General features: G+C 42.4%; 1 protein-coding gene across 2 annotated transcripts; it reads left to right on the forward strand.

The window, feature by feature from the left end:
* The first annotated feature begins 12 nt into the window (after positions 1-12).
* On the forward strand, positions 13-13,968 carry STRA8 (stimulated by retinoic acid 8). Of its 2 annotated transcripts, none has more exons than XM_056482411.1 (9): positions 13-314; positions 709-904; positions 2,563-2,638; positions 3,506-3,590; positions 3,994-4,146; positions 6,828-7,110; positions 8,366-8,442; positions 10,134-10,245; positions 13,148-13,968. In XM_056482411.1, the coding sequence occupies exons 2-9, from the start codon at positions 797-799 to the stop codon at positions 13,220-13,222; spliced, it is 969 nt and encodes a 322-aa protein (XP_056338386.1). In that variant the 5' UTR covers positions 13-314; positions 709-796; the 3' UTR covers positions 13,223-13,968. The 2 variants fall into 2 exon arrangements, with proteins under 2 accessions (XP_056338386.1, XP_056338387.1); XM_056482412.1 differs by having other exon boundaries at positions 37-323; positions 13,148-13,893.
* The last annotated feature ends 546 nt before the right edge of the window (positions 13,969-14,514 follow it).

A 14,514-nucleotide genomic window follows, 5' to 3' on the forward strand; every position in this document is an offset into this window, starting at 1 on the left:
GCGGCGCGGAGTGATTGATGGAGTGATTGATGGCTGGATTGATGGTCAGACCGAGCGACACAGCCGTCCCTGAGGCTCCGCCGCGGCCCCTCACGGGCTTCCCCCGGCCGGCCTGTCCCTCCCGGCCTCCGAAGGAGCAGCAGGGGCGGGACTCTTCCCTCTAGGCTGTGCTTGCGGTCGGTAGCGAGGCAGGGGGCGTTAATCCAGTGGAAGGCCGGGAAGGGCTTTCCAGGCGGGCGCCTCAGGCTGTGTCAGGCCGGCGAGGCAGCTGCAGCAGGCCCGGCTGGGCCTGGAGCTGGCCCTCTCGTGCAAGAGTATGTCTGGTATCGTTGCCCACACCAATGTGTCACAATTTATTGGGAAAAAAAATCAATGTCATTTAGCAATATCGGTGGGAGCAGAGGAGTCTCTGCTTTGTGAAGCCAAGCCCTGGATATTCCATGGAAATGAAACATAAATCATTGTAGGGAAGGGTGCAGAGATGGGAGGCTGGCTTCAGCTGGGTTGCTTTTGTTAGTGGTGAATTAGGTTTTAGTAAGAACAGGCAAGTATCTCTCAGGCAAAGAGAATATTTCAAACTCCATGATATTCTACAGAAAGATAAGCTGTCAGTCAAATTTTTCTTTTAGTCTATCCACTATGCAGGCTGTAAGATTTCTTTCTCTTCACTTAAACATTTATTCAGTATAGATAAATGTTGCATTGCAGCTTTCGACAGGCACAGCTGGAGACTGTAGGAAGCCACATGCCAAAGTGAGTCAATCCCCTGAGACACCTGCAAGAGGTAGAACACTGCATGGCAAAGCAGCACTTGCCACAGGCACACCACTGGGTTCCTCTGGCAAGACTCTTCAGCAGCTTGCGGGGAAGAGTTTTATCCCAGTCAGACAACTGTGCCTCAAAGGTGCGGAACAGTCACTGTTTCTCTGTGCATCATTATAATACATGAGGGTGTTCAGATTTAACCAGGTTTAGGCTCAGTCTGTGAGGATAATCACTCTGTCTTTATGGGTGCCAGTATGTGTGTAATTTCACTGTATGCACCTTTCCTGGACCTCTTTAACGCTGCCAACTCAGCCCAAGCGAGTTGTTCAGTCTGTAGTTGCTGGGTCATGGGTTTATCATGTGCCTTATCTGTACTTTTCTTACAGGCTTTTTGCAGCATTTTTATGGCTTTGCCTTTTCTTTTATAGTATTTTGAAAACAAACCAAGGGATCCCATGATGAAGCTGATGTCAAAGCATTTTGTTCTGAAATCAGAACAGTGAGTTTAGGGACAGAAGGAGTTAGAGGGAAATTAGTAATTCATTCAGCTTTATGAGGTGCACTTTATTTTCAAGACACTGGAAAAATAAGTTCAGAAGTAAAAACAAGCACCAGTACTTTTTTGTGCTCTCTACTAAAGGAAGAAACTATTTAAGCAAAATTGTTTATAAAGATGAAATTTACTCAAAATACTGCTGAGAAGACTGAAATTACCATGCTCGAGGCAGAGGAGTAAACATCAGGAATATTTTCTCAACTCTGCTACTGATTCATTTAGTGACGTTGGTTGCCTTCAGTTTTCCAGTTTGTAAAGTAGAGGGTGTAATGATTGTTTAGGATAGGAATTGTCTCCTGAATATGGTAAATACCACTATATGTGGCTTGTGCCTGTGAGTCCCTTAGCCCTCATGTAGGTTAAGGTAAGGGTTCAGTTTGCCATGTTCTGAGCAAGATAACATGTTAACCTGAAATCAGCATGATCTCAGAAGCCAAGACTAAACAACTTCCTTTGCCTGGTCTAAGGGGACTGTGTTCACATGCCTGTTCTTAAAATTGCTTTTTCATGATGTCTTGTGCCCCTTGTGTGACTCTTGGGAGCCAAGGAAGTTTGATATCTTAAAAAGCCTTAATATAGAAGGTTGCTTGTAATCCTAGTGCTTGGTGCCTGGCTAAAATATCCAGCATGAAAGCTCTGCAAGGTAGTTATGGATGGTCTCACCACACACAAAAATCTTGAAATATTTCTTGGTATAGATGATGAAGGAATGATGTGCAGCACTGAAGTTAATCCTGTTAATCCAGGCTTTTGCTAGGAAAAGCCTTTGCCATCTTCTACACTGCTGTAACCTGGATTACAGCAATGTAGAAGCTGGCAAAGGCTTCTCCTAGCAAAAGTCTCATGGGAAATCGTTAGTAAAATCTTATGCCTTAAGTTGGTAGGCATCCAACAAGACTTCACAGCATGGTATTTCTGGACATGCTCCAAGAAGAGGACCATTTGCTGATGAAAAAAGATCAGAGTTAAGTAGCAAATGTCTGTGTGACTTGGTGTTATGTGTATGTATTGCATAGTATATACCCAAATATTTATATTCTATATTGAAGTTTACTCTCTTATTAATTATTTCCCCTTTTCATATGTATAAGGGTAACTAGTGAAACAACACAGTTGTTTTCACAGAGACATAGAAATTACTGAAGGTAAACATGAAGGAAAAGCAAAGCAACAAAGGCATGTTAAAACATGAATCTAGTTAGAGCAGAGAGCAATCAGTTCTGTTTTCTTCTTATGTTTAGTATCAGGTTTTGCGTAAGGCTAAGACATCTATCCAGAAGCTGGAGCAAACCTTGTGTTCTTTGCTGAAGATGAAAGGTAACTGTATGCAAGTATTTGCTTGGACAAAGAGCCTGCACTTGGTTTTTATGTATTTTTTAAACAGACAGAGGTATACAGCTGAGCCCATTAAAGCATTGCAGCCAGCTGTGGCTTTAGTTGTAGCAATAAGTAAGGGATAGTGAGTCTGTCAATCCACTGAGCACTGTATCTCAGAAATCCCCCTCTGACTCAGAGTTTTTAGTCCCTTCAAGTGTCCAAATTCCTGTCAGCTAGAAAAAAGAATTGCTATTCATGTGACTTGCACCTCCAATAATTTGCATCAGTTATAAGTCTCAGTGCTTAAAATTAACAACCTCATCTGAACCCATAATCCTTGGATAACCCATGAAAGTGAGTCACAGGTAGAAAGAATAGTTTGACAGAGCAAAATTGAAAGGATAGCAAGCAGTGAGGCTGGTTGAGGGGAGTCTGAGGCAAGCTTCCCCTTGTATGTACTTGCATATATGTCAAATCCATACTGCTTGTGAATCACAGATTGGATGTCAGGGTATTTCACATGCAATTTGTTCATTAAGGTAATCAAAAAATACTGTATTGAACTGGTGCATGCCCAGAGTTTGATTTGCAGGTTGTTTTCACCATCAGTTCTGTAAAGTCAATGTTAGGAAGAATGCATTGATTCTGAGTTCCTCAGTGTTCATAAACTCCCAGTAGTGCTAGTTACATTGTAGGAGAGACAAATGTTTCTTCTTTTATGTGATTTTTTTTACCTAATGAAAATCTCTGGCTTGTGAAGAACCCGTTGTTGACAGTATTCTTCTTGTTTGGGGCTGAGGGTGAGAGACAAGCCAAAGGTGCCATTGATGTGACAGTAAATGACAGTAACCTTTCTGCTGCCAACAGCGAGCTGCAGTCTGGAGGATGGGAGCCCATCCAGCTTGGAGGAAGTCAGGGAGGAATATGTCAGGAGGCAATTCGGCAGTCACAGGTAAGGGCTTATACCAGCCAAGAAAAGATGATAATATTTTGCACTTGCTTCCATCCCAGCATCTCTGAAACTCCTTGTCATTGCTACTGTATTTCCAAGCAAAAGTTTTCATCATGAGGAAAGGCCAAAGAGGTTTCATGTGGATCGCTGTAATCCCACAGAGTGCACAAACATTCTAAGCATGTTGAATGAACATTCTCATTTCCAATCAGTGCTTGTATTTTTTCCCCTTCTATGTAGCTGATCTCTGGCAATGATTTCTCATTGCCTGAAAAGCAAAAGAAGGAAGAAAAAGCTGGCTTGGGAAGAATGGCCCTTGGTTCTGGAATGACTGTGACAAGGGCGTTATTAAACCAGTTGAGAAATTATTCACGTGGCTTTTTTACCCTTGTATTCTTCCCAGCACTACATCAGCCTCAGAAGATATGAGTGAAAGTGACTCTGCCATCTGGTATTTGCTTCAAGAATCTGAAAAACAAACACCAGAAGAATATGAGAAGCCAGAATTCATTCAGTTTTCAGACTCTTTATCCCCAGATCTAGTGGAATTTGAACGGTAGGTGCACCCCATGTTGCCCTCAGGTTTTTAACTCATTATCACTATGCATCCAGGCAGTGCTGTTCATGCAGCCCTGCTGGAGCCTGCATCTGCCTCACAGAAGCCTTGTGCCAGCAGCTTTGGCCTTGCTGGTGATGAAGCTGATCACTTCCTAAGTCCCTGCAACTTGCACGTGAATGGACTCTTAGAGTTGTAGCAGCCCACAGCTTTTCAGACCTTGGTAAATCCCCGAGGATTTTTCACCCCTTAAGAAAAAGAAGAAAATTTCTTTCAAGTATGTCCCTGTGTTGCCACACTTTGCCACTGCATCCCTGCCATGGGGCTAGATTTGAGGAGGGTAAGAATTGCTGGCAGCTTAGAGTACTTTTTTGGGGGATCAGAGTAGGATAAGGCTGGATTCAACCAAGGATGATCTTGTAGTCCTCAGCCTCTGGGCTGCAGAATAGTGGTTGTCAGGAAGATACCAGAAGACATTCTGCAACAATGCAAAATTGTCTGCAACACTGTGGGGGTGGTGGAACCTAAACAGCTTGTGTGTTACACTTAAAGCTAGTGGATGTGAGTCTGTAAACCCTATGAGCTCCTAAATGCCTGATGCAGGACCTAAGAGTCAAAGACCACTGTTCTCATATCAGTTGTCCATTTTATTTGAAAGTCATAATAGTAAAATTACTGGTTTTTTCCAAAGTTACTGATATCTTAAAACTGAGTATTATACTCCATGTTCTTCCCCTTCCTGTCAGACAACACTAGGAGGTATTTAAAGGTTTTATGCTGCATTTCCAACAGGATAAACAATTATTTGATTGCCAATATATGAGAAATAAATGCAATGTAATCTATCCTGTACCACCAAGCAGTCAATTTCCCCCTAACCATTCCACAGTTAACTGCAGTGCAGCAGAATCCAGAGCTGCAGCTGGCATCCTGTTCCATGCTCCCAAAAGCTTCTGCAGTTCTTTCTTCTTTGCTTTGAACTGCTGTGCATTTCTAAAACCCCTTCGATCAGCGGGTTTTTCCTGCAGCTGGACCAGCAGATGGCACCAGCTTCCCACTCCTGCTCCTGCTCCTGTTAGAATTGGAGGTGGCTGCGGTTAAGGTATCGTTTTAGAAGACCTTGAAATGTGCTGAATCAAGATTTTCAAGATTAGAAAAATCTGCTTCATCAAAGACTGCACGACAGAGCCATAAACACCTGACTGTCATGTTTTTTACTGACGAGCTAGACCAGGGTCTGTACTGTGTACAGACTCTGGCACTAATCCTGTAGTCCTGGGGCAGATTGCATTTGCTTTATAGTTAATTCTTGTCCAAAATGACCTTTTATAACAGGCATAAAAGGACAAGCACTCTTCCGCAAAGAAAGCAACAGCCTTTTGGTTATCATTTAGTAACATTATTTGGGAAGCATCAGAAATGCTTTGACCTTCAACTGACTGGGGTTTTTGCCCATGTTCAGCAGCAGGAGATGCATTGGTAGGACTTCACAGTACTCTGTCCAGTGCAAAATGGGGCTGTCTTCTTCCAGCTGGGAAGAAAATAGCTGAGTCGTGCTTCAAGCTTAATTTCTTTAGCAGAGCAGTCTAATGGTAGTTCATGTTCTGCTTGAGAAATTCCAGGTCCTTTGTTTGGAGCTGGACATCCAGAAACCTTAGTGAGTGCAATATCTTACATGACAACACTTATTCCACTTATGGTATTTTGTCTCCAGCAGTGGTGGAAAATACCCAGAGTGTAGAAACTGGGGTTCAAACAGGTTTATGTTGCCTAGAAAATTATATTTTCAATATTGGTCTGCTGGAACAAATATTTACAAATAAAAAAGAAACTAATTACCTCTTTTGAGTTACTTTCTCATGCAATACTGTTCAGTTAATCAGGAAATGTGCTCATTTGGGACATCTTCCAAGGAATCATTTTGAGCCCAAACATAGTAACAATGACTGCTGTTTATAGAACTCTTGGTTTGTACTCCTTTGTTCTTTTTATTTTCATCTGAGACTCCCTAAGGATTTAATGAATGTAAAATAACCTTCATTGCTGCTTTTTGAAGTAGACATGATTACACAGTGCTAACAGAAGAAGCAGGCTTGTTCTGAGATTTAGACACTGAGTTGAAATTATGACCCCTGTGTTCCACCATCAGTTTCACTACAGACTGCACAGAAGTCAGTCTTAAGGGATGTGTAAAAGGGAGGAGATGGAGTTCCCATGCTTAAGTCAGAGCATCCAGACCTGGGGTAGTGTCTGTCTGTTTGCAGGTACAGTACCTGATGCATCAGGATGTGACCTCAGCCAGGGCTTTAAAGTGTAATGCAGTAAAGTAAGTGCCAGTAAATGTATAAAAAGTGACTTGCAGTGCAAAAGGTTTGGGATACAAAGGCAAGTAACTGAAAATTTATTAAATTCCAGGATGAGGTTTGCCTGTGCAACCCATACAACCTGCAGTGCCTGGAGCTTCTGTTGTGAGGCAGTCCTGCTGAGGCTGATGCTGAAGCCTGCTTTTTGCAGGTGAAATAGTCAGTGTTGGGCATCATACAGTAATTGTGTGAAGTCTTGGAAGCAGAGTCAGTGAAGCAGTTATGGATCAGAGCTACTCCCCAGTGTCCTGCTGGTTTTCAGTGGACAGCTGCCTTATAGCCTGCTCTTAAGAGATACTCCCTTTCCTTTCCTTCCAGATACCTGTATTTTTATAAGCACACAGTGGACCTGCTGATAGAGCATGGGATTGTTTGCACTGGAGAGGTGCCTCTTCCTGAGGTCTCCACAGCTATTTCCCATCTCTGGCAAGAGCTTTCTGAAGAGAGCAGGGACAGCATCTTGCAGTACTGTAGCCAGAGAGATTTCCTCATGGATCCCAAGGCTGCTTGCCCAGAGCCGGCTTGCACTGAAGGTAGTGTGAGGGACAGCGGAGGTAACAGTGAGGAAGCCAGTGGTTCCTCAGTCTCCACACCAGAGGAAGTAAGTGCTCAGCAACTTTCACAGCCTGCCTCTGAAACTCCAAGCCTTCAGATGCTAATTGGCTTTGCAGCTTCTAATTGCAGACATACAGTAGTTGTAACTAAGATTTCTCAAGAATGCCTAAGTGGAGACAATAAACAGTCTTTGAGTAAATGTCTGCACCAAATTTTCTCTTGGTAAGATACCTAGTGAGCTACAGTGCAGTAATAGTAATCCTGCTAGTCTCCACTGACTTGTGGAGTTTCTGTGCTAAGTAACAGTTAAATTTGCTCCTACCTTGCTCCAGGGACAGGGAGAAAGAGCAAGAAGTGTACAGTTACTGTGCTCTGCAGACCCTCCAAAGAGCACAGATGATCTAAATCCAGAAGGGATACCTAGTTTGCCAAAGCCCACTGTGTTTTGGGTTGGGTGTTTTTTTTCATGAAAGCACTTTGGTAGCAAAGAGAATGTATTTTTAGACCAGTCCCAGTGGTACAGGGCCAATGACTGCCTGCACGTCTGCAGAGCCAAGAAGTCAGTGACTGAGTAGACCAGAGCATTATTAATAAAAGATTGATTAAATAACAGCCAGTTCTATAAATGGTTCCTGGAGCACTGATTGCTGAAGTAACTAGCTGCTCAAAGAGGTATGTGTAATTTCATTAGCTGCAAGGAAGGGACAGATGTTTACCTTTAGCATATAAGTAAATTGCATTGGCAAGTTCTTTTTGAGTCACAAGACATAACTCATATTGCTCATTGCCTTAGGAAATGTCGTGGGAATGTTCCCTGTATGGTATTTCTGGCACAGAAAGCATGTGAACTGCATTATGGCAGAGTGAACTAATGAGTTCAGTGGTCTGGCACAAGGAAAATCCAAACTCCTTTGTAAACTGCAGTCAGTTTTGGAGAGACTGGCTGGTACAGCTGAGATCTCCAGCCATAAGCAGCAGTCCACAATCAAGTCTCTAAAGCACTAATGCAATTCATGGTTTTTACTGATTTTTTGGGAGATGTAATGTGAAGTCTAATTCCTAGAGGTTGAAGCACAGGCTTAAGGGAGTGGACTGACCTTGTGTTCCTAGACATGAAATGCAGTTGTTCCACATTATTCCTGTCTCCACAAAACCTCTTGGTTTACTCTAGCTGTAACCATACCTGTTAAATGTAAAGAAAGAATATAACGTTTTTAAAGACTTCATTATTAAAAATTATGCCCTAAGTAAAACTTTTAGGTGGCTGGATATGCTGACATCTGAAGTGATTTCTCTGCCAGGTGATGTTTGAAGATGCATTTGATGTTGCTGCTGGTTTCCTTGACAGAAGCAAGGCTCAGGGAATGTCCAGCCAGAGGTAAATTACAAATTCCCCTCTTTTTGGCAGACACAGTGTGTTAATAGCCCACTGTCAGTACTCCAGGGCAAGTGCTCTGTGGAGTAAGACAACGGCTCTCTTTTTGAATAAATGGTTAGAATAGCAGCTTCCAGCAACTGTGCTCACAATAATACTTCCTTTTAAAGGGAAAAAGTGAAATGACTAGTGGTCATTTACAGCAAAATCAGTAGAATCACTTATTAAGAGCAGCCCATTACTTCAGGACAAGTGAGGTCCTTCTGATTTTCTTTGCCACTCTGCACAGCTTTCTGTCTTTTCAATTTACAATACTAATATGTTTTCTTTTTCTCTCTGTTGCTTACCAGGCCTGTGAGGACCAAGAGGCATTCCCTGATAAATCAGCTAATCATAAACTGCACTCTCATTTAATGAGACAAAAATTATACTTTTTCAACATTTTCTCCCTTGCCTTACCCTAATTCAATCACATGGAGGTGATCAGGTTAAAGTGTGGTTGACCTGAACAGTAACACCAAAGAAACACAGGACCTTTTAAATAATGACACCTCTTTCCTCTTCAGTTCAGAGGAGTTACCTAGAAGAGAACATGTAAGACACAAAGCTGGCACTGCCTTTGATTTTTCCCAGTAGAACAAAGAAAGAAAGTGTTGTTTTCCTCAAGAGGAAAATCACATTATGATTCATCTGTTGTGTATTCTTTCTACTTAATCTTTGTTAGGATTGTTTCTCTTTGCAAATAGTGTTTTTAATCTGTGGGTTTTTAATCCCATTTTCTACTTATTTTTCGACATTTAGAGTGATCTTTAATGTGAATCTCTTCCTTTCACCACCAGTCCAGGCTGTACTTCTCAAAGAGAATAAATTAAAATAAGGTTGTTTTGGCTTATGATCAGAATACACTTGAATGGATGAGAAAGCCTAACAAATATTTATTTATTAAATACCATTTATTAGGTCACAATTTCCATTTGCTTTTAAAATAAGATTGAGTATTCCTTAATACTGCAAAGTATTACTATAATCTTTAAAGTCTGTTTTAGGTCTCAAATAAGTTTGGTATTTCAATAGTCAGCATTTATTGTTTTCTGTTTCTTGCCTGTTGTTCTGTTCCTTGTAATTCTGGACAGAGGTGTGATGGCAGAACGTTGTAAAATCCCAGGAAGAATACAGAGGTGAGGTTTAGAATGAAAAGCTTAGCTTTGTGCCACAGTTCCCTAAGAACAAACCTGCCAGTTACAGCTAACATGTCATTTCATGACCACAGGTTACTGCATTCACTCAAACACTTTACAGAAGTCAAAGCTGTTCCTCTGAACAACCCTACCAAATACACTCTCAAATAACCATTGTTGCTATCTGTTTTAATGGATATTTACTTTCCCCCAAAGCAGTGCTACTGTGCTGTAGTTTATCAGCAGATCTCCTTGTCATGACACCAGTTTCTTGTATTTCTGTTCTGTTCTTACATATCTGCCTTGCACTTGGCATCAATACATCATCAATACATCAATACTCATCAATACATCCATCACAACTCCTCCCTGTCTTGCTTGGCTATTGTCTTTAATATCAGGATCATCTTGAAAACCATTTGAATTTTTTTTTTTTAATTTATAAGTAAAATATGGAGGAGAGAAACAAGGAGAACAGAACAGAAAAATAAATACAGTATCTGATTCCATTTTCAGTTCAGCATTTGCAAGCTGCACTTCTGAAAATCCAGAGGATCACCAGAGACTCTATCTGCAGGTCACTGACTTCCTGAAACACCTCTTCTTCACTAATACACAGTTTTGCCAGGTAAGCCTTGCCAAAGGATTCCTTATAGAAGGAGCAATGTATTTCAGAGCAATATATTTCAGAAGCAAAGCCAGAAAGGGATTTTTGTATTCAATGCTTCTGGTCATATTGTCCAGAATGATTACAAATAAGAACTTGGTGTTCGTTATTTTAGATGTGTCATTCCAAAAGGACAGTAGGATTGCCTTTGTAAGAGGCTAAGTGTGAGTGAACACTGCTTTGAATATTATTCAAAATGGCAAATGACATGAGGAATTGTAAAAAAAAAATAAATGTATTATTGATTGCATGGAAGTTCCTTGTGGAAAAGCTTGAGTGATCTCCTCTGAGCAGGTAAAGCTCACTTTCCAGTTCTCCATCAACCCCCAGCTGCTTCATTCTGAGCTCATTAGAACCACCTTCTGCTCATCTGGGTGTCAGGTTCCCTGCCCTGAGCCCTCCACTGGCAGGCCCTAAAGCAGGATATCCGTGGTCTTGAAAGAGCTGATGAAGAGTTCCTGAGCTTCCCCTTAACTTCAGCCTACTGTTGCAGGTTTGCTGAGCCAGAAGTCTTTGTGCTTGCATTGTTCTTCCTCCCCTTCTTGTCTCCCTGCCATGGAGGTGGCTCAGAGCTTGCACGTGGGTGAGGAAGGGAAAGGGAGACAGCCCTCAGGCAGAGCGTGCTTGTTTTGGCTCTGAGTCAGTGGTACCTCCCCAGCAGCCATTGGTTTGCTGGTTCCTATTGCCTAGCTCCCACCTGGTCTTGCAGATGCTCCTTTGAGCACAAGATATGGCATTTTCTGGTTTAAAATTTCTTTTGTGAGTGTCATGCCTGGCGTGGTCCCATCTTGTCCTTCTGCTCAGGGCTGCATGCTGTTATGTGTGAGCCCAAGTCCATCCCACAGCTCCCAGATGAGGTGGTATGGGAAGAGGTAATGTCTCTTTCAAGGTTTAAAGAGGCATATTTAAAATAAGACTAGGAGCATGGGAGTGATGGGAAGGCAAGCAGCAAAAGAGTCCAAAGTACTGCAAATTGGCAGTTGACTGTACTGTGTACTTTATTTCCAAAAGGAAATAAAAAACTGCACAGGCTTCTTTTATGCAGGAACTTATAGTTATCTACAATAAAATAATAGAAAGGGAGTTTGAGCAGAAATCATCCAGGGTATATCATATGAAGGTCACAATCTGTTTTGATTTAGAGTGCAGAACAGTACATCTAGACAGTGCTGCCAAGAAAAAAAAAAGTAGAAAAAAGAAAATGTGACTGACAAGATATTTTTTGTTTTGAGAGCAGAAATTCGGATCCATCCCAAAGCAAACAGATTGAGACAGTTATGAAAGTGGTTGCAGAGCAGGGATAGAAGATGTTCCAGCTAGCTTGAAACACACCACCTCAGGCAGCAGCAGAGAGATCAGTATAGGCTACTCACCTTACCCCAGAAATTGGGCTGCTCAGAGCATCAGAGACTCCTGGACTTAACAGGGAAAGGAAGCTTACCGTCCTGCTTACCTTATGGGTATGACTGAACCTCTGCAGACCATTGCCCTTCCCTTGATGTGGTACCTGTGCTGCTGCTATGCTAGCACAGGAGTTTGGGCAGTGCTGGCATAAATTATCTCAAGGATAAAGCAGTGTCCCAGTACACTGTGCACACACCTTGTAGAAGATGCAGAGGTGGGTAGCAAGTACAGTAAGTACCAAGGTAAGGCATGTGATGTGCACCCCACTGAAATGCAAAAGGCAGCCCATGCTGCCTTTCATCTTTCATCATCATTCATTTCATCTGCAGAGCTGATAAGGTGATGGATTTTATTGCTGGTCATTCATGCCACTGCCATGTCCTGTCATTTCTGGTTAGCTGTCCAGGTACAAACTACAGCTACTGCTGTTGGATGGTCACTGTGTCACAGTCACAGAGCTAACTGAGCACAGCTCCCCTTGAGCCACTGTCCTGGCTCTCAGGGCTGCCAAGGACATGCACCCCACTGGAATAAGAAGCTTCAGAAAGACGCACGCAAGAGGAGGGGGGAAATAATTTAGACAAGGAAAGGGAGAGCCCTTAAAAGGGCAGGGACCCCAAAATGAGGACAGGAGCATGCTTCTACAGTATATGATAGAGAAATATTTTTTAGCATTAGATTAGTTAAGCTTTTCGAGAGCTGTTGTCTTAAGGTCACAAGGTCATAAGAGAAGCTTAAGAGCAAAGGCAGTAAAGAGTTAATTTAGACTGAGATCAAAAGGTTTCACCTAAATGAAACTCAGTGGGGTTTTTTTTCTAAATAGCACTGAGCACCTTTGTGTCTTCAAAGGCACACTTTCTTTTAAAATTATGGATTTTAGATGAGTCACTTGACAAGCAAGTAGTATTTAGTGCTCTTTAAGCTATACATTTTTAAACAGCACCTATTTTTAAAAGCAGTATTTCACTGAAGAGTCTTGCATCAATGCAGAAGGTGGACTAGATGGACTGCAGGCATGAACACTTTCATCTTCTAGACTTTGATTTCTCAAGAGCCACTGGTTCTTTGTATACTGGTGAAAGAGAAGACTATTTCCTTCTGTTGCTAAAAGTGGAGGAAGCCTGAAGTTGGTAGAAGTTCAGGCTGCAAGGAAGCCCTCATACCTTCAGAGCCTGTTATGTGATATACTTGCTACCACAGTCAGTAATAGCTGTCTAGATGATGTAAATGGACACAGGGTGGAGCCCTGTGATTTTAGAAGGAAATTGGCAGCAAACTTGAACCATTCTTCATCAGACACCTCAGGAGCTCATCAAGTGCTGCTGGCTGATTTAGAGAGGAGGGAGGGCTCATGCTGCATGAGCTCAGGTACCTCAGCTCTTGACCAACTCACTGTGTATTTGAAATTCAATGAACTCCTCTGGTTTTTAATCCTGCTTGACTTTGGGGGGGCTTTCAGGAAGAAGATCTTCACTATGATCATGAGACCGTGATGCTGCGGTGCACTGAGACCTTCGATGATGAAGATTTCTAAACAGTATCTCCACTACCTCAACTTGGCCAAGCACTTCCAGGCACGCCGGGCCTGTGAGGAGGCTTCACCTCCTTAGTACTTCTTGATATATCAGTTGAGTAATTTATACTTTTTAAAGGTTTTAAGGGTCTTAGCTATTTATTAATACCTGTTTTTACCAATTGCTATTTAATGTTTAGCCTTGCTTCACAAAGAAACTGAGGCATGCACAGTTAAGTGACCTTGCCTTGCACAAGGTGTGGGAAGAGCAGCAGAGAGGCTGGATCAGTGGTAATCTGCACACTCCCACAGGATGCAGGTCTCAAACTGCAGCCTGCAAAGTCACCTGGCAGTGATTACTTTTCTGGTGCAATTTTTCATCTTGGGCTGACAAAGAAAGAGGGATTTCCTCACAGAGAGTGGGATGAAGCTCTTCTCTCTCTTTATGAGGACAGCAGCAGTGAGCACCCACTCCCCAGTCACCCAGAAAAGTGCAGGCACAGTAATACACTTTGGATTATTTACTTTGGTGAAGTGTGTAAAGCCAAGTGATCAGTCCTGTGCTCTTCTTCCACATCTAATTCTTGGATGAGTAGTGCTGCTCAGATAGTGTCTTGCAATTAAAAGTGCTGTGAAATTGAATAAAGTCCTTCACATCTCTGAGTTATCATTAAAGGCTCTCTGTGGACTTGAACAAACTGTGTTCTGATAGTGATTATGTTGAAGTCATGCTATCAGCCATCACAAACAGAAAAGATTGAAGTTTTAAAATAAAACTTAAACTAAAGCTGTCGTGTCTAGCTATCCAACTTCAGTAGCCAGCTTTTAGACTGAGTCCAAGAGGCCTGGACTGTGGCCCAGCATTGCCTTGGTGCATAAAGGCATGATACATTCAGGTAAAAACACGTGGAGCTGAGTACTGAAGTACAAGGGAAGGATAAACCACAGGGCCCTTTCTGTCCCTGCAGCTGAGGCTGTGGTAGCCCCCCCAGATGAATGTTTGCCATGCTGCTGTGTTTGAAAAGGGGGATGCAGGGGTCCTGTTTGGGTTTAAGAGCTCTTCAGAGTTCTCCAGTGTGCAGCCTTGCCATTCCCTGGCCTTTCCAGTCTGCTTCATTTATGAATGCTGGCATTGCTTTGAGGCTAGAAGCATTTTAATGACATTAAGGAGAGGATGAAGAACAAGTTACTTTGGTCCCTCCTCTTGCATCATCATAGTTCACAGAAGTGCAGGTCTGCAAGTGATATTTTGAATGCCACCTGCCACTCGCTACAGCAACCACCCTGAGAAACACCATTACAGTGTACATTTT

The sequence above is a fragment of the Oenanthe melanoleuca genome, chromosome 1A, assembly GCF_029582105.1.
Source record: "Oenanthe melanoleuca isolate GR-GAL-2019-014 chromosome 1A, OMel1.0, whole genome shotgun sequence".
NCBI classification, from domain to species: Eukaryota; Metazoa; Chordata; class Aves; order Passeriformes; family Muscicapidae; genus Oenanthe; species Oenanthe melanoleuca.

Bases quoted from the DNA above. Each gene is read 5' to 3' on its own strand.
- STRA8 (XM_056482411.1), top strand. From the start codon at position 797: ATGGCAAAGCAGCACTTGCCACAGGCACACCACTGGGTTCCTCTGGCA. The intron at 2,639-3,505 runs GTAACTGTATGC...TGCTGCCAACAG, and splicing joins TTCTTTGCTGAAGATGAAAG to CGAGCTGCAGTCTGGAGGAT. The intron at 10,246-13,147 runs GTAAGCCTTGCC...GGGGGCTTTCAG, and splicing joins CTAATACACAGTTTTGCCAG to GAAGAAGATCTTCACTATGA.